At 47.9% G+C, this 27,461-nt stretch overlaps 1 protein-coding gene across 1 annotated transcript in view; it reads right to left on the bottom strand.

Moving 5' to 3' along the window:
* Nucleotides 1-15,916: 15,916 nt before the first annotated feature.
* The window catches only part of SAMD15 (sterile alpha motif domain containing 15), an 86,713-nt gene continuing 75,168 nt past the window's right edge, over nucleotides 15,917-27,461 (bottom strand). Inside the window, exon 3 of the mRNA XM_086937555.1 lies at nucleotides 15,917-18,121. Within this exon, the coding sequence (XP_086793681.1) occupies nucleotides 17,948-18,121 (174 nt within the window). The 3' untranslated portion in view covers nucleotides 15,917-17,947. The remainder of the gene's footprint in view (nucleotides 18,122-27,461) is intronic.

Raw genomic sequence — 27,461 nt, 5'->3', positions numbered from 1 at the left:
GTGTTTGTGGGTAATTTTTAATGCTAGGAATTATGTTGGTGTGTGTGTACAGCATGGTATGTAAACTATAGTACTTTTGTTAACGTTTCCAGACACCATTTTATCCTTTAATGTAAATCAACTTGAACTGTCTACTCAAAGGTACACTTAAAAATGGCATGAGGGGTTGAGGGTGAGGATGAGTGAGGGTGAGGCTGAGGTCTTGAGTGTAACTGGAAGTAAGAGTGAGGGTGAGTGAGGGGTTGAATGTTAGTGAGGGTGAGGTATTGAGGGTGAGTGAGGGGAAGGGTGATTGAGGTATTGAGAGTTACTGAGGGTGAGGTGTGTAGGGTGAAGTGTTGAGAGTGTGGGTGAGGGGTTGAGGGTGAGGGAGGGTGAGTGAGGGTGAATGGTTGAGGGTGAGGGGTTGAGGTGAGGAATTGAGGCTGATGTTTTGAGGGTGAATGAGTGTGAGATGTTGATGGTGAGTGAAGGTGAGATGTTGGGTGAGGCGTTGAGGGTGAGTGACTATAGAATCTTTCTACCTTACTGTCATTCGACTTGAACTGTCTGCGCCAAGTTAGCCTTAAAAATAGCATGAGACGTTGAGGGTGAGGGCAAGTGAGGGTGAGACTGAGTTGTTGAGTAAGGTTGAGGGGTTGAGGGTGGGTGAGGGTAGGTGAGTGTTGAGGGTGAGGGTGAGGGTAGGTGAGGGTTGAGGGTGAGGGTGATTGGTTGAGGGTGAGTGGTTGAGGGTGAGTGGTTGAGGGTGAGTGGTTGAGGGTGAGTGGTTGAGGGTGAGTGGTTGAGGGTGAGTGGTTGAGGGTGAGTGGTTGAGGGTGAGTGGTTGAGGGTGAGTGGTTGAGGGTGAGTGGTTGAGGGTGAGTGGTTGAGGGTGAGTGGTTGAGGGTGAGTGGTTGAGGGTGAGTGGTTGAGGGTGAGTGGTTGAGGGTGAGTGGTTGAGGGTGACTGTTTGAGGGTGACTGGTTGAGGGTGATTGGTTGAGGGTGAGTGGTTGAGGGTGAGTGGTTGAGGGTGAGTGGTTGAGGGTGAGTGGTTGAGGGTGAGTGGTTGAGGGTGAGTGGTTGAGGGTGAGTGGTTGAGGGTGAGTGGTTGAGGGTGAGTGGTTGAGGGTGAGTGGTTGAGGGTGAGTGGTTGAGGGTGAGTGGTTGAGGGTGAGTGGTTGAGGGTGAGTGGTTGAGGGTGAGTGGTTGAGGGTGAGTGGTTGAGGGTGAGTGGTTGAGGGTGAGTGGTTGAGGGTGAGTGGTTGAGGGTGAGTGGTTGAGGGTGAGTGGTTGAGGGTGAGTGGTTGAGGGTGAGTGGTTGAGGGTGAGTGGTTGAGGGTGAGTGGTTGAGGGTGAGTGGTTGAGGGTGAGTGGTTGAGGGTGAGTGGTTGAGGGTGACTGTTTGAGGGTGATTGGTTGAGGGTGAGTGGTTGAGGGTGAGTGGTTGAGGGTGAGTGGTTGAGGGTGAGTGGTTGAGGGTGAGTGGTTGAGGGTGAGTGGTTGAGGGTGAGTGGTTGAGGGTGAGGGGTTGAGGGTGATGGCGAGTGAGGGCAAGGCTGAGGTGTTGAGTGAAGGTGAGGGGTTGAGGGTGGGTGAGGGGTTGAGGGTGAGGGAGGGTGAGTGAGGGTGAGGGAGGGTGAGTGAGGGTGAATGGTTGAGGGTGAGTGGTTGAGGGTGAGTGGTTGATGTGTGTGTGGTACCGTTAAAATAGAGTGGGGGATTTAGAAGATGGTACATATTTTTCTTATGCCAATAAATAAATCTAGAGACAGGTGTGGCGAAATGTTTTGAGCTGATGTACTTGCCATTAAAGTTGGGGTTTTTTTTTTGTTATAGCATGCCTACATTAATGTGTGTGTGGGAACGTTAAAATACAGTGGTGATTATCCCAAAAATGCAAAATTGCAAATGTTTCAGTGAGGCAACATAGAAAATCTTTAGTCAGTAAGTTACCCTTAAAAATAGCATGAGGGGTTGATGGTGAGGGCGACTGGGTGCGGGTGAGTGGGTGAGGGTGAGTTGCTTAGGGTGAGTTGTTGAGGGTGAGTTGTTGAGGGTGAATGTTTGAGGGTGAATGTTTGAGGGTGACTGGTTGAGGGTGAGTGGTTGAGGGTGAGTGGTTGAGGGTGAGTGGTTGAGGGTGAGTGGTTGAAGGTGAGTGGTTGAGGGTGAGTGGTTGAGGGTGAGTGATTGAGGGTGAGTGGTTGAGGGTGAGGGGTTGAGGTGAGGAATTGAGGCTGATGTTTTGAGGGTGAGTGAGGGTGAGATGTTGATGGTGATTCAAGGTGAGATGTTGGGTGAGGCGTTGAGGGTGAGTGACTACAGAATTTTTCTACCTTACTGTCATTCGACTTGAACTGTCAGACCAAGTTACCCTTAAAAATAGCATGAGACGTTGAGGGTGAGGGGGAGTGAGGGCGATGCTGAGGTGTTGAGTGAGGGTGAGGGGTTGAGGGTGGGTGAGGGTAGGTGAGTGTTGAGGGTGAGGGTAGGTGAGGGTTGAGGGTGAGGGTGATTGGTTGAGGGTGAGTGGTTGAGGGTGAGTGGTTGAGGGTGAGTTGTTGAGGGTGAGTGGTTGAGGGTGAGTGGTTGAGGGTGAGTGGAGGAGTTTTGATAAAAATCAATAAAGTTTACAGACGCCAATTTAAACCTTAATGTAATTTGACTGTAACTGTCTGATCCAAGTTACGCTTTACAAATGGCATAAGGAGTTGAGGGAGAGGGTGAATGTGAGTGAGGGTGAGGTTGAACTGTTGAGTGTGAGTGAGGATAAAAGTGAGGGTGAGTGAGGCGTTCAGTGTTAGTGTGGGTGAGATATTGAATGCGAGTGAGGGTAAGGGTGATTGAGTCATTGAGAGTTAGTGAGGGTGAGGGGTTGAATGTCAGTGATGGTGAGGTGTTGTGGGTGAGTGAGGGTGAGGGTGAGTGAGGGTGAGTGGGAGGGGTTGAGGGTGAGTGAGGTGTTGAGGGTGAAGTGTTGATGATGTAGGTGAGAGGTTGAGGGTGATGGAGGGTGGGTGAGGGGGAGTGGTGCAAGGTGAGGGGTTGCGGGTGAGGGTTGGGGGTGAGGGGTTGAGGGTGAGGTGTGGGGGAGGGGTGCAAGGTGAGTGGTTGCGGGTGAGGGTTGGGGGTGAGGGGTTAAGGGTGAGGTGTTGAGGGTGAGTGAGGGTGAGATGTTGAGGGACAGTGGTTGAGGGTGACTTGTTGAGGGTGAGTGGTTGAGGGTGAGTGGTTGAGGGTGAGTGTTTGAGGGGGACTGTTTGAGGGTGACTGTTTGAGGGTGAGTGGTTGAGGGTGAGTGGTTGAGGGTGAGTGGTTGAGGGTGAATGGTTGAGGGTGAATGGTTGAGGGTGAGTGGTTGATGTGTGTGTGGTACCGTTAAAATAGAGTGGGGGATTTAGAAGATGGTACATTTTTTTCTTATGCCAATAAATAAATCTAGAGACAGGTGTGGCGAAATGTTTTGAGCTGATGTACTTGCCATTAAAGTTGGGGTTTTTTTTTGTTATAGCATGCCTACATTAATGTGTGTGTGGGAACGTTAAAATACAGTGGTGATTATCCCAATAATGCAAAATCGCAAATGTTTCAGTGAGGCAACATAGAAAATCTTTAGTCTGTAAGTTACCCTTAAAAATAACATGAGGGGTTGATGGTGAGGGCGACTGGGTGCGGGTGAGTGGGTGAGGGTGAGTTGCTTAGGGTGAGTTGTTGAGGGTGAATGTTTGAGGGTGACTGTTTGAGGGTGAGTGGTTGAGGGTGAGTGGTTGAGGGTGAGTGGTTGAGGGTGAGTGGTTGAAGGTGAGTGGTTGAAGGTGAGTGGTTGAGGGTGAGTGGTTGAGGGTGAGTGATTGAGGGTGAGTGGTTGAGGGTGAGGGGTTGAGGGTGAGGGCGAGTGAGGGCAAGGCTGAGGTGTTGAGTGAGGGTGAGGGGTTGAGGGTGGGTGAGGGGTTGAGGGTGGGTGAGGGAGGGTGAGTGAGGGTGAGGGAGGGTGAGTGAGGGTGAATGCTTGAGGGTGAGGGGTTGAGGTGAGGAATTGAGGCTGATGTTTTCAGGGTGAGTGAGGGTGAGATGTTGATGGTGAGTCAAGGTGAGATGTTGGGTGAGGCGTTGAGGGTGAGTGACTATAGAATTTTTCTACCTTACTGTCATTCGACTGGAACGTGGGTGAGGGAGGGTGAGGGAGGGTGAGTGAGGGTGAATGCTTGAGGGTGAGGGGTTGAGGTGAGGAATTGAGGCTGATGTTTTCAGGGTGAGTGAGGGTGAGATGTTGATGGTGAGTCAAGGTGAGATGTTGGGTGAGGCGTTCAGGGTGAGTGACTATAGAATTTTTCTACCTTACTGTCATTCGACTGGAACTGTCAGCGCCAAGTTACCCTTAAAAATAGCATGAGACGTTGAGGGTTAGGGCGAGTGAGGGCGAGGCTGAGGTGTTGAGTGAGGATGAGGGGTTGCGGGTGGGTGAGGGTAGGTGAGTGTTGAGGGTGAGGGTGAGGGTAGGTGAGAGTTGAGGGTGAGGGTGATTGGTTGAGGGTGAGTGGTTGAGGGTGAGTGGTTGAGGGTGAGTTGTTGAGGGTGAGTGGTTGGGGGTGAGTGGTTGAGGGTGAGTGGTTGAGGGTGAGTGGTTGAGGGTGAGTGGTTGAGGGTGAGTGGTTGAGGGTGAGTGGTTGAGGGTGAGTGGTTGAGGGTGAGTGGTTGAGGGTGAGTGGTTGAGGGTGAGTGGTTGAGGGTGAGTGGTTGAGGGTGAGTGGTTGAGGGTGAGCGGTTGAGGGTGAGCGGTTGAGGATGAGTGGTTGAGGATGAGTGGTTGAGGGCGAGTTGTTGAGGGCGAGTGGTTGAGGGCGAGTGGTTAAGAGTAAGTGGGTGAGGGTGAGTGGGTGAGGGTGAGTGTGAGTGGGTGAGGGTGAGTGGGTGAGGGTGAGTGTGAGTGGGTGAGGGTGAGTGGGTGAGGGTGAGTGGGTGAGGGTGAGTGGGTGAGGGTGAGTGGGTGAGGGTGAGTGGTTGTGGGTGAGTGGTTGATGTGTGTGTGGGAACGGTAAAATAGAGTGGGGGATTTAGAAGCTGGTACATATTTTTTTCATGCAATAAATCTTGAGACAGGTGTGGCGAAATGTTTTGAGCTGATGTATTTGCCATCAAACTTTTGTTTTTTATTGTGATAGCATGCCTACATTAATGTGTGTGTGTTAACGTTAAAATACAGTGGTGATTATCCAAAAGAAGGCAAAATCAGGAATGTTTGAGTGAGTCAACATCGAAAATCTTTAGTCTGTAAAAGTGCCATAGTCAACAAAGTAGGAATCGAGGTTGGCTGCAAGTTACCCTTAAGAAAATAGAAAGAGAGGTTGGTGGTGAGTAAGAGTGGCGAAATGTTAAAATACAGTGGTAGATTGTATTTAAAGTATAAGAGTTATGATGTTAAAAAAAAAACGTTTCCAGACGCCATTTTCTTCCTTACTGTAATTCGTCTTGAAATGTGTGCTGCAAGTGACCCTTAACAAAATAGCAAGAGAGGTTGGCTGAAAGTTACCCTTAACTAAATAGAAAAACAAAAACGGGTGAGTGAGAGTGAGTCTGCTGCGGATGCGTCCCTTAATGTGTGTGTATCAGAAATATGGTGGTTATCCAAACGAAGGCAACATCGTAATTTTCCCACTGAAGGCAACATTGAAAATATGTAGTCTGTACAAGAGTCGAAGTAGAATAGGCCGATGTTACATACTACGTTGTCCCACAAAATGGTGAAATACTAGGCCTGGTTATGTAAACTAAATAAGTTTTGATAAAACAAATAACGTTTCTAATGTTCGTATTTACGTTCAGTGGGATTGTTTAAGTTTAGCGAAAAAAATTCACGTTTCTACTTGATTTTGGGGTGGGGGGGGATGTCTGTTGTTGTTCTCGAGCTAACACCCGTCTTGCAGTCCTTCCCTTGCCCCAAGGAAAAGTCACACTAGCTGATGTGCGCGAATTAGAAGTGTGAATGTTTGAATGTGTATGCAAATGGAGTTTCGAAATTGGCGCGCCAGTAGACTTCCCTGGCCAACTCACTTAAGCGCACATAAGAGTTAGCTCGGAACTGACAAAGTAAAATTATTTTTTAGTCGTCTGTTTTATTTAACGTTTCTGTCATTGAAGTTCAACTTTTTTTGCTCGAAGTAACCCTTAAAAAGTGGAATATCTAAAGCTTGTAAAGTATACAAAGTTTCATTTAGAAACATAGAACGCTTGTAATATACAGGGTGAAAGATGTGCCGAAGTTGTGGCGTTTATGTTTAGTATGCAAATACTGAACAGGGCTGTGGAGCCGTCCAGTCGGCGAATGAGAAAGATGTGTCTGTGGGTATTTGTAAATGCTAGGATAATTTTGGCTGTGTGTGTACGTGTTGTAAATACAGAATTTGGCTGCGGGTGCGTCCCTTAATGTAAGTCTTGTAATATACAGGATCAAAGTTGTGGCGTTTATGTTTAGTATGAAAAGACAGGACATTGCTGCAGATGCCTCCATTAATGTGTGAGTGTCAGCATAGAAGTACAGTAGGAGACTGAGAAAGTTGGTCGATGATTTTGTTTGGCAATAGAGAAATGTAGCGATAGGTGTGGCGAAATGTTCAGAGCTGATTTATTTGCCATCAAAGTTGTGTTGTTATTTGTAGTATAAAAATCGTGAGCATTGCTGAGGATGCGGCCCTAGAATGTGTCTGTTGGTAATTTTAAATGCTAGGAATTATGTTGGTGTGTGTGTACGGCATAGTATGTAAACTATAGGAGTTTTGTTAACGTTTCCAGAGACCATTTTCTACTTTAATCTAAATCGACTTGAACTGTGTACTCAAAGTTAAACTTAAAAAGTGGCATGAGGGGTTGAGGGTGAGGATGAGTGAGGGTGAGGCGTTTTGAGGGTGAGTGAGGGTGAGATGTTGATGGTGAGTCAAGGTGAGATGTTGGGTGAGGCGTTGAGGGTGAGTGACTATAGAATTTTTCTACCTTACTGTCATTCGACTTGAACTGTCAGCGCCAAGTTACCCTTAAAAATAGCATGAGACGTTGAGGGTGAGGGGGAGTGAGGGCGATGCTGAGGTGTTGAGTGAGGGTGAGGGGTTGAGGGTGGGTGAGGGTAGGTGAGTGTTGAGGGTGAGGGTAGGTGAGGGTTGAGGGTGAGGGTGATTTGTTGAGGGTGAGTGTTTGAGGGTGACTGTTTGAGGGTGATTGGTTGAGGGTGAGTGGTTGAGGGTGAGTGGTTGAGGGTGAGTAGTTGAGGGTGAGTGGTTGAGGGTGAGTTGTTGAGGGTGAGTGGTAGAGGGTGAGTGATTGAGGGTGAGTGGTTGAGGGTGAGGGGTTGAGGGTGATGGCGAGTGAGGGCAAGGCTGAGGTGTTGAGTGAAGGTGAGGGGTTGAGGGTGGGTGAGGGGTTGAGGGTGAGTGAGGGTGAGTGAGGGGTTGAGGGTGAGTGAGTGTGAGGGGTTGAGGGTGGGTGAGGAGTTGAGGGTGAGTGAGGGGTTGAGGGTGAGTGAGGGGTTGAGGGTGAGTGAGGGGTTGAGGGTGGGTGAGGTGTTGAGGGTGGGTGAGGGTGAGGGGTTGAGGGTGAGTGAGGGTGAGGGTGAGTGAGGGTGAGGGGTTGAGGGTGAGTGAGGGTGAGGGGTTGAGGGTGGGTGAGGGGTTGAGGGTGGGTGAGGGGTTGAGGGTGAGTGAGGGTGAGGGTGAGTGAGGGTGAGTGAGGGGTTGAGGGTGAGAGTGAGTGAGGGGTTGAGGGTGAGTGAGGGGTTGAGGGTGAGTGAGGGTGAGTGAGGGGTTGAGGGTGAGTGAGGGTGAGGGGTTGAGGGTGGGTGAGGAGTTGAGGGTGAGTGAGGGTGAGTGAGGGGTTGAGGGTGAGTGAGGGTGAGTGAGGGGTTGAGGGTGAGTGAGGGGTTGAGGGTGAGTGAGGGTGAGGGGTTGAGGGTGGGTGAGGGGTTGAGGGTGGGTGAGGGTGAGGGGTTGAGGGTGAGTGAGGGTGAGGGTGAGTGAGGGGTTGAGGGTGAGGGTGAGTGAGGGTGAGGGTGAGTGAGGGTGAGTGAGGGTGAGTGAGGGGTTGAGGGTGAGTGAGGGGTTGAGGGTGAGTGAGGGTGAGTGAGGGGTTGAGGGTGAGTGAGGGTGAGTGAGGGGTTGAGGGTGAGTGAGGGTGAGGGGTTGAGGGTGGGTGAGGGGTTGAGGGTGGGTGAGGGTGAGGGGTTGAGGGTGAGTGAGTGTGAGTGAGTGTGAGTGAGGGTGAGTGAGGGGTTGAGGGTTAGGGTGAGTGAGGGGTTGAGGGTGAGTGAGGGGTTGAGGGTGAGTGAGGGTGAGTGAGGGGTTGAGGGTGAGTAAGGTTGAGGGTGGGTGAGGGGTTGAGGGTGGGTGAGGGGTTGAGTGTAAAATTACGTGTCATTGGTCACTGATTCTTATATTTCTTATGTGGCAACTCCAGGAGAACATCAGCCAATGGTGCATTTGAATATAAGCGTTAGTAGAAAAAAAATGGTGGAAATGGTTCTACAGTCTATCTTACATCAGCGTGCATTTGGGACTGGAAGCACATTAAGCTGACCTGTGTTTGGCACTCCTGTTACCACAGTTACTCTCTGGTGAGAACAGTGACCCAAACCTTGTAATGAGGGAATAAAAGGTGTAAAAACATTGCTTTTTCCTCGATTGTTAAATTTAGTTGAAATAACACTTTGAGCACACTGCGCAAATATAATGCGCATCTGTATAATTTGTCACCCACTTGAGCGCTAAATGATCCAGCAAAATTATGGGTTTTGGCACCGTACAGGAAACGGAGTTCAGTTGTATTGCAAAAGCAGTTCCAACACAGATGATTTGAATGGAAACAAAAAAGGCACACACACCTTTTTCTCTCAGCAGTGTACTAAGGCACCTCTGTGTTATTCTTGTGTGTCGCACAAGTTACTTCTTACATCCTCGTTGTTAAGGGCATTAACAGGCAAAATGCGGTAACTGTGGTAGCGTAAATAGGAATAAAATGGGAAAAAATATTCTGGTGTGTTTACGGAGCGGCTCCAAATGCTTAAACTGAAAAGGAAATTCAAGCACACCGTGTTAATTATCTCAATATACCACGCAGTCGAGGAAACTTGTCCAAAAATAATCATGGTTATGTAAAGCAAATAAGTATTGTTAAAATAACTACACGTTTCTAGTGTTAATATTTGCGTACAGTGACATTGCTTACGTTTCGCTAAAAAGTTATACGTTTGTAGTGTAAGTATTTCCTTTCAGTCGTTTTTTTTTGGGGGGGGTTGGGGGGGGGGGGGGTTTGGTGTTGTTATCGAGCTAACACCAGCGTCGCATCCTGCTGTTCTAAATTAGCACATCCCCAAAGGAACTTCACAAGTGATTACAATCTTGGCGACGGCGCTTAAAGTAGTCTAGCATCCTGTAGTTTTCGTGACGAAAGCCTTGCAGTCTGTGGCCTGACTTTGTGTTCATGTAAATGTGACTAAAATGTTTTATTTTAGGTGCAATGCTAAAGATACAATCGGTATTTTTAACGTAGCACGCTTTATTACGTGGTGTAGACGATTTCAGTGGTAGTCCAGCAGATTTGTCAATGTACAAGCCGATGTAACTTTTAAAGCGTATGTCATTATCTCGTGGTGTAGACGATTTCTGTTTAAAGTATATACTTTCGTGTGCCAAACAGTTTCACGTGGGGAGACAAAATGGGGAGGGGGCGGATCCGGAGGTGCGTCTGGAGAGGGTGAGTTGAAATGCGAGCGTGGCTGTGTACGGGGACAGAGGGGGGGGGGGGGGCGGGCGTTAGTGGTTTGTGGAAGGATGTACAAATGTTTGGTAACAAATCAGTATGTTTCATTGTCCACTAAAATACATTTGCCGAAGTTAGAGTTGAAGAGGGAAATGTTTGCTGCAAGGACTAAAAAAGTCGTGATAATGGTAATACTTTCGTGTGCCCAACAGTTTGACGGGGGTACGATCCGGAGGTGCGTCTGGAGAGGGGGGAGTTGAAATGCGAGCATGGCTGTGTACGGGGACAGAGGGGGGGGGTTCGGCCGTTAGTGGGTTGTGGAAGACATGTGGAAGGATGTACAAATGTTTGGTATCAAATAAGTATGTTTCATTGTCCACTAAAATACATTTGCCGAAGTTAGAGTTGAAGAGTGAAATGTTTTCTGAAAGGAATAAAAAAGTCGTGATAATGGTAATACTTTCGTGTGCCAAACAGTTTGACGGGGGTACACAAAATGGGGAGGGGGCGGATCCGGAGGTGCGTCGTGAGGGGGAGTTGAAATGCGAGCATGGTTGTGTACGGGGACAGAGGGGGGTGGTTCGGGCGTTAGTGGGTTGTGGAAGACATGTGGAAGGCTGTACAAATGTTTCGTAACAAATAAGTATGTTTCATTGTCCACTAAAATACATTAGCCGAAGTTAGAGCTGAAAGGAAATATGTCGTGGTAATGGTAAGACTTTCGTGTGCCAAACAGTTTCACGGTGGTAGACAAAATGGGGAGGGGGCGGATCCGGAGGTCGACAAAATGGAGAGGGGGCGGATCCGGAGGTGCGTCGTGAGGGGGAGTGGAGAAGGAGGGGGGAGTAGAGTAGGGGAGGCACGGCCTAACACCCGTGCAATCAAAAAGTGAAGAGGCGGAGCTGGGGGAGGCTGTCAGAGAGAGAGAAGGCAATGCAGGCTTGTGCACGCGCTTTTAAGCTGTTTGCGCATGCGCATTAGTCTAAAATGTCTCGTGCACTGCAAGGAATCGCCACGATTCCTTGAAAGTTGGATAAAGAGTGGATAAGCCCCCATAGTCTCGCAAGCTCGATGCGCATGCGCATCGACAGGCGAGACCTAAAACTGCAGTGCCATGTCTCATCCCCAAACAACAGTGCTCAAACCCTGCAGTGATTGTGAGGGACACATGCCCATTATGGACACTCACGCAATCTGTGGTGCTTAAGTTCCAATCATGACTCTTAAGGCCTGTTCGTCTTGCTTCAGCATGCACCTTAAGGCCACTAAAGAGCGAGAGGCCAGGCTCTTCACAGCTAGGAATAAGGAAGGCCATCCATGCCGTAAATGGGCAGGCACTGATCTTGGTCTTCTGCAGGCCCAGTACAGAAGAGGATACACAGAAAGAAGAAACACTCCAGAGGTAAGTCCCTCTTCGCTCTCTGTCTCCCACAGAATCTCGTCCTGGAAACCAGGGCTTGTTCACTTAACTCCATCGCAGCCACCTCTGTACAGCCCTGCTCATCCTTTGGACTTGGCTCCGGACAGATCTCTGTCCTTCCCAGAGACCTCTGCTGACACTTTCCCTGCATGATGCTCTGGCTTCGGTGCTGACTTTCCACAAATGGCCGACTCCGGAATCCGATCCAGCAGCGTTCCTTAACGCCATGTACTTCATCTTCACAAAGGTTTGACGCAATCCGGCACCCCTTTAGGTCCAGCAGTTCCAACAACACAGCTTCCGATGTTTCTGCCATTCCAACCCTTCAGCGCCGCTCACCCGGACCCAGTGCCGTCACCACACTACTTAAACCAAGCTCTTGGATACATGACCCTGCAACTAATCCCATGCACAGCGCAGCTTCCACCTTCACCATGTCCACCTGCTCCCCCTATGGCTCAAGATATGGTGTTTCTGGCGCCACAGCCCAAAGTCTTGACTTTGGGACCTATCTGCTTTGCCGATGTCTTTTTTTCTCTGCAGTCCTCAATTTCCGCCCTGCTTTCTAATTAGCAACATACATGTGTGTTGAATAACATTTTTATGTTTTTAATAAAGTACCCCCTTCTGTCAACCTTTCACAGATTGGTATGGACGCTGCTTTCTTTTGGTGCACAATACACATATTTTGAGGACAGGCACACCCACGCTCACACCACAAATAACCACCTGTTCAGACAGGGCTTCTAATTGTTAATAGTAGCCTGGAAGACAAGGGACATTTAACTCACCAGTGTATCACATGATGACACAATGCTTGCGTTACAGCTGCAGTGCTTGTACTGTTTTAATGGCTAATTGCTATGGGTGACCGAACAATACCAATACTCCCCATTCTTGCAGAACTATGCAGAATTCCACTGAGTTTTTTGTTGACTCCGTGGAATTCCGCATAGCTCTGCCCACCCCTGGTGATTTTTGAAAGGGCTATGGCATGTTTTTCCCTTCTCCTTTTGTTGTGCCCCAGTGGAACCTTAATCTGGATCTCACTTTTTTGATGTGCTCCTTTTGACCTGCTTCACAGCTGTCCCTTAGTTTGTTAGATTGGGCTTTTGTCACCATTATTCTGGCACAGCATGTAAGTGAGCTTCAGTTCTTTGCGTCAAGCAACCATTCACTACCTTCTTCCCGAACAAACTAGTTCTGTGACTGCAAGCATAATTTCCACCAAAATGTGTGATGCCATTCCACGAAGGTCAAACTATTACCATGTCGGCGTTTCATGCCCCACCTCACCCCTTTATGGAGGAGGAAAGGCTCCATTGCTTCGATCCCTTAAGAGCGCTCAGCTTTTACACTGACTTTACCAAGAAACACTGGGTGGACAATCATCTCTTTTTGGGGTTCTCTGCAGCGAAAGAAATGCAAGGTAGTGCAAAGGAGAATCATCTCCTGCTGGATTGTGCTCTGCATTAAGATCGGCCAAGAAAGCAGCCTCTTGAAGGACCGCACACTCACTCTACCAGGGCCAAAGCAGCTACTGCTGTATTGACAAGCAGAGTCCCTGTCCTAGACATATCCCAGGCAGCTACGTGGACATCCCTCTATACGTTCAAGAACCACTATTGCCTGGACAGTCAGGTTCGCTCAGAGGGGCGATTTGCCTGTTCGGTCCTGCATGGCTTTCTACCCACAGATTCCTCACCGACGCTCCCTTCCTACCCGTTCTGTGACTTGACTCTATTCATTAATCGGATCCCAACTCTAGGAATCCGCACACTGGTCACAACCAATTTGGTCTTGGGGCTCTCTGTCTGGGGAAGCGGACTTCCTTGAAAGCAACTGATGTAAGCGCACAGGGTGGTACCTATATAGGCCTGCACGTCACTTCCAGAACACAACGGAATCATTGTGGAGTCACATGGTGTTGCCTGAAGGCGAACATATGTACTGCTGAAAAGTTTCCAGATTTGGTCTGATGCTTGGAAAATATTCAAAAGGTGAGGAATCTGTGGCTAGATAGAGAGTCTAACAAAAAGAGTGTTACTGATTGTAAGTAACGTGTTTTATACTACTGCAGCTAGCTGGAGCAGAGGTGGGTGGAAATTACTGGATTTAGGGCTTTATGTAGGTAATCCCAGTTTACCGACTCCTAAATACAGAATCATACTGATTCGGTATTTAAGAACAGGTAAATGGGAAGTGCTAAAGTGCATATGCTCTCCCTATTGTAAATTAATGTATGAATTAGTGATTCCATGATTGGCTTGTTTGGTTTACTAGTCAGACCCTAGTACAGGGCACTGAGTGTGCCCAGGGCTTGTAAATCCAAATGCTGATGGTGGGATTTCAGCACTGGCTGTGCCACCCACAGAAGCAGCCATGTTAAATGTGTCTAAGGACTGCCATTGCAGAGCCTGTGTGCAGTCTGGTACTGGCATTCTGACTGGGCAAGTGCACCCACATGCCAGTCCCTAAACCTTCCCTTTTCTTCATATTAGACACCCCTATTGTAGGCCCAAGGGCAGGGTGCATTGTAAGTATAAGTTAGGACATGCCCTGGTGTGTGTGGCATGTCCTAATAGTGAATTGCAGCCATTTTCGTTTTTCACTATTGCAAGGCTACCTGTTCTCCATAGGCTAGAATGGGCAGATAGATTATTACATTTTATAATCCTAACTGACTCAGGTGACACAGTAGAAATTTGAGTTTAGTATGCCTGAACTCAGAATGATAAACTACATCTTTTAGTGAAAATGATTTTAACATTCTGTTTGAAAATACCACTTTTAGAAAGTAGGTATGTTCACGTCTAACTATCCAGGCCTGCCTCTGCTAGGTTGTGTATTCCTTGTCTGGAGTTTGAGTGACAGGGCTGGAGGATTCCAGGAGACAGAATGAGTCAGCCCAGTGGTGAATAGAGAGATCTGCATCTAGATGGGAGGGAGACGTTGCACCTGGGACCTGAATAGGACTGTGCCTGCCCCCCACAGTGTTGGCTCAACCCACTGTGGTGCGTCTGATGTCTCTACCCTGCACTGTGAAAGGAGAGAAGAAATCACGTCAACAAAGTGCTCCAGGGCTGTGCTTTCCCTCCACAATGTGGGCTCCACCTCCTGTGGGGCGTCTGATGTTTCTGCCCTGCACTGTGAAAGGAAGGAGTCATGTCAACAGAGTGCTCCAGAACTGGCTTGGACTGGGCAAAGGCCCATCTGCCCTCAGAGGACAAAGGATTTTGGGTATAAATATTAGGAACCTTATCCCAAGAAATTAGATCAATTGGGACTACAAGAAGAAACCTTTGCTGAGGTGAGGAACCTGAAGAAACTGAGGAGAGATTAACCCTAAACTGAAGTGCTGCTTGGGGGATTGGCCTGCAGTGGTTGCCTGACTGAAAAAGAAAGGAGAGAAGAACTTTGTGTGTACTTTCATCAACTTGTATAAGGATCTCCAAGGGCTTGGAACAGAGCTTGCCTCCTGCTGAAGTCTCAGGGACAACAGACTTCACCCACCAGCTCCCCAAGAGTCTTCCTAAAGGGCCTGCACTTGTGCTGGACTTTTTGAGGACTCACGAGTCGCAAGGAGCTGGAAGCACGACTCAAGAACAAGAAGCGCGTCGCCGAACTGCCGCTTCACAACACAAAGCGCCTCGGCGGAGAAGAGGATTGACGTCGCAGCAGATGCCGCGTGATCACTGGGAAGCGTGTCACAGGAGAAGAGGATCGACATTGCATCAGACGCCACTGCATCTCTGAGACGCATGTCGCAGGGCATGTCGCGGCTCATCGCCAGAGAAGAGGATCAACGTTGCAGCAGACGCCGCCGCATCACCGGGAAGAGTGTCGCAGGGCCTGTCGCGGCTCGCATAGTTGTGGAAGCAATTCGCATCACCAGGAGAGAGGATCGACGTCGCAGCAGACGCCACTGCATCACTGGGAAGCGCGTCGCAGGGCCTGTCACGGCTTGCATCGTGTAAAGCACCTCGCATCGCCAGAGAAGAAGATCGACGTCGCAGCAGACGCCGCCACATCACCGGGAAGCGTGTTCCATCAAGGAGAAAGCGCCATCTTTATTTCTTTGCACCTGATCTTCAATGCATCACCGTCCTTGTGTGTAAGGGACTACCTTGCATCCCCTTTCCTGCAACACTTTCGTTTCCCTGCGTGTCGCATCTTAAGGTACATTGACTCAAAGTGTTGCATTTTAAGATCTAAATAGAACTAAGCTAATTCTACCATTTTAAGTACAGTATTGTGGATTTTTGGCGTTTGTGTTCTTGTGTTAAGTCTATATAAAGAATACTTATTTTTTATATAAAAGCTGTGCGGTGTCCATCTGTAGTGTTGTCACTTGATTACTGTATGTGTCCACAAATACTTTACACACTGAAATAAGCCTGTCTGCTTGTGCCAAGCTACCAAGGGGGTGAGCAGGGGTTATTTTAGGAGTGTACCCCTTTACCCTGACTAGAGGCAAGGGTCCCTATTTGTCACAAGTACCTACCTGTGCCAACTAGAGACCACCAAATCTAACAGTATTTCATTGCAGTTGCAGTATTTTACTAACTTCTTATTTAAAAATAAATGTATTTCATTATATTTTGTTACATGTGTCATTGAGTGGTGTGTGCTATTGTGCTTGTGTTTGCTGAGCGTTTATGAGATTTCCTTTTACATGCTAAACCACAGATACTACAATCTTGCTTGTTATATTACTGAATAATGAATGGTTTCTCTGGGAAGCTGGAGGGAACGTATCTGACAACGTATTGGTAAGGCTTGCTTTAATCAGATTAAATATTACAGATACTTCACCTTCATGGTAGAAGTAGAATTCCCCCCCTCAAAAAAAAAAAGTAGGGTCAGGATATGTGAGGAATGTGACACAGTATACTTAAAGTTAGCTAGATAAATCCAGATCTTGAGGTTAAAGACCCTGATATGAGAAATGCATTGAATGTGGAGGGTTACCAACTTCCTGGAGAGATTAATTAGTGAGGCCCAGCCACTTACAGTATGTTAGGAAAGTAGAGGTTTATTTATTTCTTGAAAAATATTTGTATTTGTGAGGTTGATCCAATTGTAATTTTGGATGGAAACAGACAGATTACATTTCCATCAGAGCGAGTGAGAGGTACTCGCAGGTGTGGATTACCAGGAAAGTAGCGTGTAACTCAGAACCGATGGAAGGCAAACACTTGTTCATAGAGAAGAAGTTTGTAGTTAGTGGTCAAAACTTTGTGTTGCCCACAAAGATGAGCTTTGTGAATAGCAGTGAAGCTAGTTCCCCAAGAGGTGTTTATAGGGTTCCTCCATGTGGAATTTACAAGGAACATTCACTTCCTGTGATAGAATGTTTGTGGTGTCACACAGAATGGATATTCAAAGAATGTGGAAGGCTGCTCTTTCGCTCATAATGTAATTGTGAGTTCCAACCATGAAGCGATATCCATGAAGCGCAGATAGGTATCCCACTCCTAGGGCAAAATGTATGTTGTTTTGTCACAGCCAGGAACAAAGGGATATTTTCAATTCCTTGAAATTATTTGTGAATGTCACCCAGGTACACTTTATAGAAGCCTTGAGGAGCTTTTAAAAAAAGTTAAATAAGCCATATTTTCATTTTTGTTTATAGTATATTAGAACATTACTGAGTTGCTAGACTTTTGTATTAGTGGGTTTCATTTTTATGTAGTTCACTATGACTGACATTTATAGGCACCGGCGATACACAGAAGCTACCCCAGGAAGTCATCCTTTACCTAAGATTCTCCCATCCAAAGAATGGCTGGGCAAGAGGTGGATGCCCTGAGGAAGAGGGTTAGAAATGATAGATAAAGTAATGTGACCGATGAGCGGGGAATACATGTCAGTCGGGCAAGATGTCTATTTTTTAATTCAGCAGGACTGACAGGTTCAGCAGCCAATCACTGTTCACCTACAGATGAACAAGACTGCCCTCTAGCTGTCTTTTCCTCATCTCAGTTAAAGGACAGCTAGAGACCAAGACATAGGGGAACATAATAGGGCAAGACGTTATACAGAAGGGAGCTTGGAAGAGTGGACAAAAATGGAGACTGAAGTGGAAATGGAAAAGGCAACCTGGTCAAAGGTTTGATATATAAAGCAAGGGTCCGCGAAAAGATAAAGGGGTAGGATGGAAGAAGGCCTACATATACAATGGTGGCCAGGGATAACACATAAGGGGAGCAGGCAGGAAAAGAAGCAAGAATTGAAAAGGAGACAGAAATAATACCAACAGCATGAGTTAGTATTAAAAGAAGGAAGAATGGCCAAATAGAAACAAACAGGAAACGTACATGTCCAGTGGAGGAAGTGGGTACTGAATAGGAAGAGAGGGTGCAAAAGAAGAATTTATCATACCAGGATACGCTGTTATAGACAAGAGAGGCTAGATCATTAGGGAGACTGGCAAGAGGTCATCCCACAAAACCCTGGCAGCCAATCCTAGACCTGGTCTTAAGGTCACATAGGACAGATTCCATGGATGTACAGTGACTACAACCAAATCCTTCATCAAAACTCGGTCATTATACCAACATTTCACATCATGCAGGAGGACATGACCTAAATAAAGGAAGCTTTGCATAAAGTTGTGAAGAACTTGTCTTACTAATGCGTATCTTATGATAGCACAGTACCAACTGAGAGGAGTGCATTTTCATGACAGACTCACTGTGTCTCCCACAGTTTTAAATGGACTGGGAGACCTATATTTGGACATTAGTTACAAGATGCAGAGCCCTTTATTTGGAGGAACACCTATTGTGAGCCAGTGTCTCTACAGCTTCTGCTCCTTTATAAACTGGATGTAGGTGAGGGCGTCGCCTCGTGGTCCGCTCTGAGATTTCCGCTCTAAGAAGAGGCCCATGTTGTCCCGGTAAGGCAGGGAGATGCTTCGGCTGAAGAGAGGCTCTTCAATGCCCAGTAGCTCACGCACCCGAAGAGAAATCTCCTGAAATGTAATCAAACAGGGGACATCGTAAGTCAAAAGAAGACACTGAATTACGTATGGTTGGGTTGTACTGGCAGCCCTCAACATTTGAACAGGTGCAACACTGAGGCTGTGGTCGCACAGAGCATGATGCACAAGCATGCAAAACTTTTTCGGACAGTTGGCACCTGTGTGCCTATCGAAGCATAGTTACTTAGGCTCTGGTGAGACTGCTCCAAATACTACTGACCTATTAGGTTGCAGAAATACATCAATACATGGAAACGATTAAGAATCAACACACACAGGAAGTTTTTGAGTGATGGCAGTAGTATATTCAGGCTGCCGATATAAAATTTCACCTAGGTGAGAATGGTATCAGAACTCGTATACTCACTCACTCTGTGGAAATTAGCAATATTAATGTACATAAGCGGCGTTCATTTGCCTTCTCCCATCCCCCTCCCTGTAGGCACCATGAATACCGTGAAACGTTGACCGCATCATTCCGCAGGTAAAAGCCCGTGCCCATAGGTACATGACAGCCATTTTAGGCACCATGGTCTTTTTGCCCGCTCATTGGAATCCCCGGCTTCCCTCCTGCGCACATTTGAACACCCCCCCCCCCCCACTCTCACATGCATAGACCATAAAACCCTCTCCCTCTGCGCGACCCTGCTCTGAAAAGTAACCCTCCTGCTTGACCCACGCACCCCCCATTTCCTCTTGAAGAAGCATCCTTCGCCTCAGCTGACATAACCCCCCCCCCCCCAGCTGTACCTGACTGCCCCCGCTCTCTCATGTACGGGTCATAAGATCTCTCTCTCTCTGTGCGACTCTGTCCCTGGGAATCACACCCCGTGCCTGACCATTACCTCCCTTCTTCCCATGAATACCCCTCCCTTGATGACCCCTCCACTGAGCCCGATTGTCCGCACGGACCACTGGTCATCTCCTTCGCCTGAGGATACAGTTTGTTGCCCACCACTGTATGCACTCGCCCCTCTTCAAAAAGAGCTACTATTGATCATGACCTCCCCACCCCTCCGAGAATCGATCAGGCGCACACATTCCAAAGGAATCAGCGGAGCACTCAGCTGAGTGATAGCCCCCTCCCATTGTATGGGGTGAGGACCTCTACTGTAGCCACGTGTTGGATTGCGCCAGAGCGGGGAGGGGTCGGGGATGTCTTTTCCTTGCTTCACAATGTCATTATTGTAATAAGGAATGTTTGTGATGTATAAAAGGCGATGTCTCAGAGAACTTGTTAGAGCACCTCCCGAAAGACACTGTGTTTCGTGTCCGAAATGACAGGCTCTCCTCATGAGAAATAAAACTCTGTTCTTGTGTTCCTGCTTCCAGCGCCCGTCTCTTTATTTTGTAACTATTCCGAATGGGAACTAAGAGGCGTCTTGCGCCAGCAGCCTGGGCATCGGTTGTAAATTGGACTAACTTTCCACAATTGGCGCCCAACGTGGAGCCCACCAGTGACATAGGGTCCAGTAAGAGAGGTCCAGACGATGGGGTGAACATCTAAAAAATTGGAGTATACCTGCCTTGAGAGGGCCCTCGTCCGGCTGCCGATTGAAAGAACTTCACCGATTCTGAACGGACCTCTCTCGAGTGACCTATTGTCCTGGCTGGAAGCCCACAGGAATGCTGCATGGAGTAAGAGAACGATCGGGCGCTGGAAAGGGAAGACGAAGAACTGTCCACATGGTCCGGTCCGGGTAAGATTAAGTAGGGCGTTTTTCATGCCTGATTGGTAGGATGGCTTTACCCATCTGATTGATTGATTGATTGATTGTATTGGAATCGGTATTTAAATACTGATATTGTTCGCTTATTGGTTCATTTAGCTTTGGTTGCTACTTGAAATATTGGTTCTCTTCTTGAGACGAGACATTCTCTGTTTGCAAACAGCGGCGAATAGGAACGTTCATCTCTCTTTGCAGATAGAGAAGGGTAGGTAATGCAGACTTTTGTCCCCGTTGTAATCCGTCATGCCTACCTTTCTCCCCACTGATTGTTTAATATCGATTTATATCGATTGTTGCTCTTTGAGATCTTCCCTGTCTACAAACAGAGACGAATAGGAATATTCTGTCTCCCTTTGCAGAGAGCGAAGGACAGGTAATGCAGACGTTTGTCCCCGTTGTAATCCGTCATGCCTGTTTTTCTCCCCACTGATTGATTGATTGACTGGACATTTATTGTTCAAGGAATAGTTCGTTTGAGGTATTTTCTGTTTGCAAATAACGTGGAATAGAAATATTCTGTCTAGTCTTTGCAAGTAGTAAAGGGTAGGTAATGCAGACTTTTGTCCCCATTGTAATCCGTCATGCCTACCCACTCCCCACTGATTGATAATCTAGTTCCACCCGGACCATTTATTGGAGGTAGATCATCCGGCTCAACCGGAGGGTATCCCTGATAAAAGGACATATAAAATATGAAGTGATCACCGAATCCTCTTAACAGAAACTTTAGCATGAGACACACACTAGAAAAGGAAGGAAAAAGAAATCGAGCTAAGTCAGTAGCCCACTGATGAGTTTCCGACTTCACTAAAAATAAGAAACATTGGAAATAGTCCGTAATAAGAAATATAAAATGGCGAAAGAAGCCAAGCTTGACGCCAAGACAGCCACGAGGTAGCTAGGCCCCGCCGCCCCCTCGCTATCCAAAGCATGTCTGTCCCACCGCCCGCCACGCCCAAATAACGGTAACATGAAATAGATACAAATCAGCAGATACCTACCCCCATTCCGGAAGCTCTCGAAGTGCAACAGGTCCGCGGTTACGCCCATCCGGAAGGCGAGGCCTCAACACGTGCAGAGCAGGGCCCGGCTGGCCGCCATCGGAAGGGGAGGCTGTGGGGCGGACGGCCCGAAAGTTGTAATGGTCTCCCCTTTCTCTTCTTTTGGCTGCCCTGCGGGCCACGGGGAGGGGGGATGTCTTGCCTCTGCCACCGACCCCCCCCCTCTCTATCGCCTGCTCCGGCCATCAGAAAAACAAAACCGGAGCCGAGGTCAGCAGCGCCCTTCTGCGACAACACTGGAGGGTTGACAGGCAGCGCCCTGCTTCGACAACACTGGAGGGTTGCACACGGCGGCACTACTTCTTTCTTTTATGATGGCCCTGACAACGGAGGGGGGGGGATGTCTTGCACATGCCACCGACCCCCCCTCCCCCTCGCATCGCCTGGTCTGGCCGCTACGAAAAGTCCAGAGAAAACGGTGCCCTGCAGGCCACGGGGGGGGGGATGTCTTGCTGCCTCCGACCCCCCCCCCTCTCTTCATTGCCTGGTACGACCATCCCAAAGTGCTGGAGCCGAGAAACGGCGTGGGGTCGCTGGAAGGGGGAAGCGGCGCGAACAAGCCTCCCCCACCTCCCCAGGTGGAGGCTTCCAGCGACACCCCAACGCTTCGATCAACAGGGTCCCAATCGAAAAACAGCTTTTGGCCCAGGACTGGTGCACGTCCTGTGCTCTTCTCCTCGACCTTGAAGATTCTAGAAGAGCCGGGGGGGGCCGACCCCTCCACGGGCGCCCCCGCCCCCGTCCCCAGATGGAAACCACGAGACGTCGGCGCACTCCAGCCGGCGCCAGCCTCAGTTTTGAAATGACTAAAATCCTGCAAAAATACAGATTTGTTCAGTTCCGGTGGAACACCAGAGTGACCCGGTAGGAGAGATTGTTGCCTCCCTCCCCACTTTTGACTGATGGTTCATATCGCCAGTCTGTTACCCTATTGCGAAAAACTCTTTGAACTGCCAAAAGAGGTTCTGGTCCAACCACGAGTCAGTGGAGACAATCTGACTGTACTGGGACCTGCCTGACCTCGCCCAAAATGGCGCCGATATAAATGAAACTTTCAGCTCTTTGTTGTACCCTGATTGCTCAAGCCTTGATGTTCTGAGATATGTATGTAGTTTTTGGACAATGAAAGTAGATAAGATGGATATTGATAATGTGTTCAGAAAAGGAAGTGATATAAGATGGATATTGATTATGTGTTGGGACAATGAACTGGTATAGGGTGGGTACCAATTATGTGTTAAAGCAATGAATTGATATGAAATAGGTACTAATTGAGCATTCGGACAATGAATTGATATTAAGTTTTAACGCACCATGGTTATTGAAAGTTTGACTTTTCGACATTTATGATGCTTACTCCCAATGAATTTCGATACGATGCTATTGCACTTGCCGCACTTTATATTATGAAATGAATGGCCACCGACTTCGTCCCCCTCACGCCCGGCTCCAGTCTGCTCTGTGGCCGGCCCACTGGGTTGTAGGCTCGTATTTGTGCGCCAACATTTTTATTAAAGGTTTTTGAAAAAGCAAGTACAACTGTAGCGATTGCATTAATGAGTTTCGAATGTGTTACTACTGTCTCCGATATAAGCGAAAGGTAAGCAGCTTTATTAAGGTTGAAGGTTAAAAAGCCCAATACTTAAGCCGTTACGTTGTATGCCACAGGCAGCAGGAAAAACGTTTTAGATGCCCTTAAGCAATACTGAAGAAACGCCACCTGGCCACCACCCTCGCACATGATCTAAAAGACCACGCTCGAGTGATTCATGCGGATACGCAGAACACCAATGATTATGTTTCTAACACTACTGGTCCCTCTGGGCTTAAACACCGAGATGGTAGAGAATGCACCGTGTGGAGATAGGTCGAGTATGTGGTAAGTAAAAACATTTTCGGATTTGTGCGCGCTGATGTGTTTTGAATGTTGCCCCCACCCCCCTTCTTTCTCCTCCCATCTGCAGGTCACGTCGGAACATCGGCTGAAGTATGGAGGAGTGATGACTGAACGACCGACGGAGGGGGAAGTAGGGAATTGGAGCATAGTGCTTATACATGACGAGCTTTGTAAGATGTAACACCCCCCTTACTTAGACATGACTGTTCCTCCCTCAGAACCTAGTGATTGGGAGGATGGACTGACGTAGATACTCGACGGGTTAGTACGATATGACAGACTATGACTCGAACCAGCACGCCAGATAATGCAACTATGACGTTTAACTAGATAGGGAAAGGACAAGGAAAGTTCTGGGGTAAGGTTTACCTAAGCACCGCCCGTCTGGAAGACTAGGAATGTTGTTAATGTTTAAAAAAAAAAAAAAAAAAAAAAAACGTGTACCCCCTCCTTCTCGCACCCTTATAGATATAGCTAAGCTGTCCGACTGTTCTCCCGATTAATGCCCTCCGTTGCCTCAGCCTGGAGAACCTTTTCGCCAAAAGGGAGAAAAGGAAAAATGATTCAAAGATCCCACCGTGAGCAGTAACCCGACCAGGTTAATTCCTGACCAACTGACCGAGGTGTAAGTATTAGTAACCGAGAACACTCGCAAAGATGGCAAACGAGAGGAAAAGGAGGAAAAAGGTAAAAAGAGCTCAGAACGTAGATAAATAGGATACTAAAGATGCGCAGCATGCAGAAAGAGATCTTTTTGGCCAATAACTGTTCTATGTTTTGTCGTGAATTTTATTTTGTATGTAACACACGTACTGTCTTCCCTTGTCTGAGTTTGTGTGTATGTAATGTATGGGTTTATGTCATCCCTCTGTTTGCGTTTCCGTGTTACCTGACCCGTGCCGTTCTGTGTTGTGAGCGCACTAAATGACCTATTACCGTACACGTCTCTCTCTTTCTCTCTCCCTCTCTATCTCTCTCTCTCTCTCTACCTTTCTACATGTCATACGTGTACGGAATGGCTCGTTTAGAATGCGGACGACTCTCACTCTCTATGAGAGCCCCCCCCCCCCTATTGCCTCTTCCTTTTTGTGGTAAAATTGTGCCCCGCCGGCACCAGCCTAATTGGATACTTATTGAACGCGAAGGTGTTCAGCAAAATTGACAGAAACTAAAATGATTGTAACTCGCCATATTACTACCTCTCCTTTCTACAAAATGAAAGAACTTGAATTGGCTAAGAAGGAAGGGACAGGTAAGACGGCTGATGTCCCCTAATCTGGCCCTTTTATAGGGGGACTATATGTCAATGGCATCCTATTTTCCAGTCCGTTAGAGATACAAGCCCCAATGTCCAGATTGATCCCCAATGCCCAGATTGCCCCACCCCTCTGCACTCAAGCGCGAATGTCCAAAGCGTCCCCGCCTCTCCCTGACCCCTGCTCCATATCAGCTGTCCTCGAAGTATAACTGATGACCTTGATTAACTGTCGCTCCTCGATGAAAGCCTGTTTTCCCTCCCCCTCTCTCGATGATAGCACCCCTGCCCTGTTTTTGAAAGGGTTAGCCGGAATGAACGATAAATAGACTTGGCACAAACACAGTAGGAATGCCGACATATATACTTCATGGTGGTAGGGTTCTGACTGCGACCGATGAACGTAACCCCCAAATGCGTAGGATTGAGGGCAGAATTCAAATGCATAAATGTCTTCTCCTGCCAGTTCTCTAAAACTTGTTTTGTACCCATTCAAAGATATACGATCATCGGAGGAGAAGGGTCGGACATGACGTACAGCCTGGCTGCAGATCTTGAGACACATGTGACCTCGACCAAAAGTGGAGCTGCAGAGCAACAAGATACGGGACGAGACAGCAATCTCAAACGTGGAAAATGAAAGGTTGAAGGGCTGCCCTGAAGCCCTCTGTCTGCTAACCCACGTGTGCCTGAAGTCTTCGCCCCCTTTTTGGGCCCGATTGATGGGCCTGCCTGCTCGTTTTCCTTTGCTCCCTTGGTCCCTCGATGTGTCCAAGAAAAGACCTGACCCCACTCCGCCCTCTCTTCCCTCGACTATCCAACACCCCCTCTTTTCCACATGACTTTTTGACTCAGACAAGAAGAACAGCATTCAGATGGAAATGGGGTTTGCCACAGAAGGAAAAAGGAAATACAGGTGCCGAGCATAAGGCACCCTTAAAGAATTGGTTAGGGAACAGGACTGTGGTCTAACAGCAGAGGACTGACCGCACCCTGCAACGCGTAAGGTTAGATCCGAGCAGGACCTATAGCTCCACCGCCGGTGCTCAACAGCGCCAACGAAAGAAAATGGACTAGAGCCTACCAGTGATGGCTCACTGCTAAAAAGACACTGTGACGAAGACACCCATCAATTTGACTAAATTACTTGTGTCGAACTGAATTCCACCCTCAACCACTTTGTATTGCTTTCAGGATGTTTTTCGGTCACTTTTAAAAGCTGTACATTGATGACACCGAAGAGAAAGTCAGGACATTTATACTATGTAGTATGCTGAACTCTAGGCTTGTATAAGTAACCCAACAACTGTGAATTCATATGTGCTGCATTCCACCAACCGCGTCGATTGTGCCATGGTTATATGCAATTCGCTGGTATTTGACAAACGCCATCTCATCGACCACACATGTATTATATGTACGCCCATTAGTTAGGAAATGAACTCACTTATGTTAAAAGCGGCGACTGTGGAAATTAGCAATATTAATGTACATAAGCGGCGTTCATTTGCCTTCTCCCATCCCCCTCCCTGTAGGCACCATGAATACCGTGAAACGTTGACCGCATCATTCCGCCAGTAAAAGCCCGTGCCCATATGTACATGACAGCCATTTTAGGCACCATGGCCTTTTTGCCCGCTCATTGGAATCCCCGGCTTCCCTCCTGCGCACATTTGAACACCCCCCCCCCCACTCTCACATGCATAGACCATAAAACCCTCTCCCTCTGCGCGACCCTGCTCTGAAAAGTAACCCTCCTGCTTGACCCACGCACCCCCCATTTCCTCTTGAAGAAGCATCCTTCGCCTCAGCTGACATAACCCCCCCCCCCAGCTGTACCTGACTGCCCCCGCTCTCTCATGTATGGGTCATAAGATCTCTCTCTCTCTGTGCGACTCTGTCCCTGGGAATCACACCCCGTGCCTGACCATCACCTCCCTTCTTCCCATGAATACCCCTCCCTTGATGACCCCTCCACTGAGCCCGATTGTCCGCACGGACCACTGGTCATCTCCTTCGCCTGAGGATACAGTTTGTTGCCCACCACTGTATGCACTCGCCCCTCTTCAAAAAGAGCTACTATTGATCATGACCTCCCCACCCCTCCGAGAATCGATCAGGCGCACACATTCCAAAGGAATCAGCGGAGCACTCAGCTGAGTGATAGCCCCCTCCCATTGTATGGGGTGAGGACCTCTACTGTAGCCACGTGTTGGATTGCGCCAGAGCGGGGAGGGGTCAGGGATGTCTTTTCCTTGCTTCACAATGTCATTATTGTAATAAGGAATGTTTGTGATGTATAAAAGGCGATGTCTCAGAGAACTTGTTAGAGCACCTCCCGAAAGACACTGTGTTTCGTGTCCGAAATGACAGGCTCTCCTCATGAGAAATAAAACTCTGTTCTTGTGTTCCTGCTTCCAGCGCCCGTCTCTTTATTTTGTAACTATTCAGAATGGGAACTAAGAGGCGTCTTGCGCCAGCAGCCTGGGCATCGGTTGTAAATTGGACTAACTTTCCACAACTCATCCACCTATATATTCTGTCAGTGAGTTAAGCACCCACTCTAGAGATATGTCTTTAAGCTACATGTCACTCACACCTTTAGTGTACATATTCTGTGGGTAATGATGAAAGTTTGTACAACTCTGCCTTGCTGGATCTGTTCTGCGGCAAATGGAAGATTCCTTTTAGTGACTTCTGTAAGAGAGGTAAGTTTGCTTCGCTACTGCCATGCTGTCCCTATTGTGAGAGGCAGTGAAGCTTTCGTAGCCGCTGCCTGATTTGTACCTGCCCTGTGATGGGAAAAGCTTGTGCTGATGCTACCCTTGCTGTTCCTGTTCCCTGAAGGAGGGAAACTTGCACTGTTTCTGCCCATAGTGTAGTTGTTGTATGAAGAGGGGTATTCCCACTGTGGTTGCCTCATCTCATTAAAAAGGATATTTTGAATGCACTTATGCTAGCTGCCAAGGCCAGTCAGAAGCTTTTATTAGACAGAGGCCAGAACCAGTAGAAGGGCCCTGACATACAGACCCCGGTTTCAATCACAGCTTACCGAACTCTCCGACCCTGGCAATTACTTTTCTTCCCTCTACCTCCTTCTTAGTGATCATCACACTTGAGGGCACCTTGAAATACTTCAGTTCAAGTTTATTTATGTTTTATAATATACCATAATTCTCTCCATCTATAACATCAAGGGCTTGTATAAGAGGCACAAGACAACCAACGTGCCTCTTGGGCCACTAATAAAGTTGTAATAGGGCTGAAGCGGGAAAGAATACAATATCCATCCATGATCTGAAATGCACAGTGCCTATTCAGGAAACCTGGTTTTAATACCACCTTCTAAGTTTGAGCAAACAGAGTGACCCTAGGAAATCACTTTTAA

Source organism: Lissotriton vulgaris, chromosome 9 (assembly GCF_964263255.1).
Source record: "Lissotriton vulgaris chromosome 9, aLisVul1.2, whole genome shotgun sequence".
NCBI classification, from domain to species: domain Eukaryota; kingdom Metazoa; phylum Chordata; class Amphibia; order Caudata; family Salamandridae; genus Lissotriton; species Lissotriton vulgaris.
This window is presented reverse-complemented; position numbering and strand designations above follow the sequence as displayed.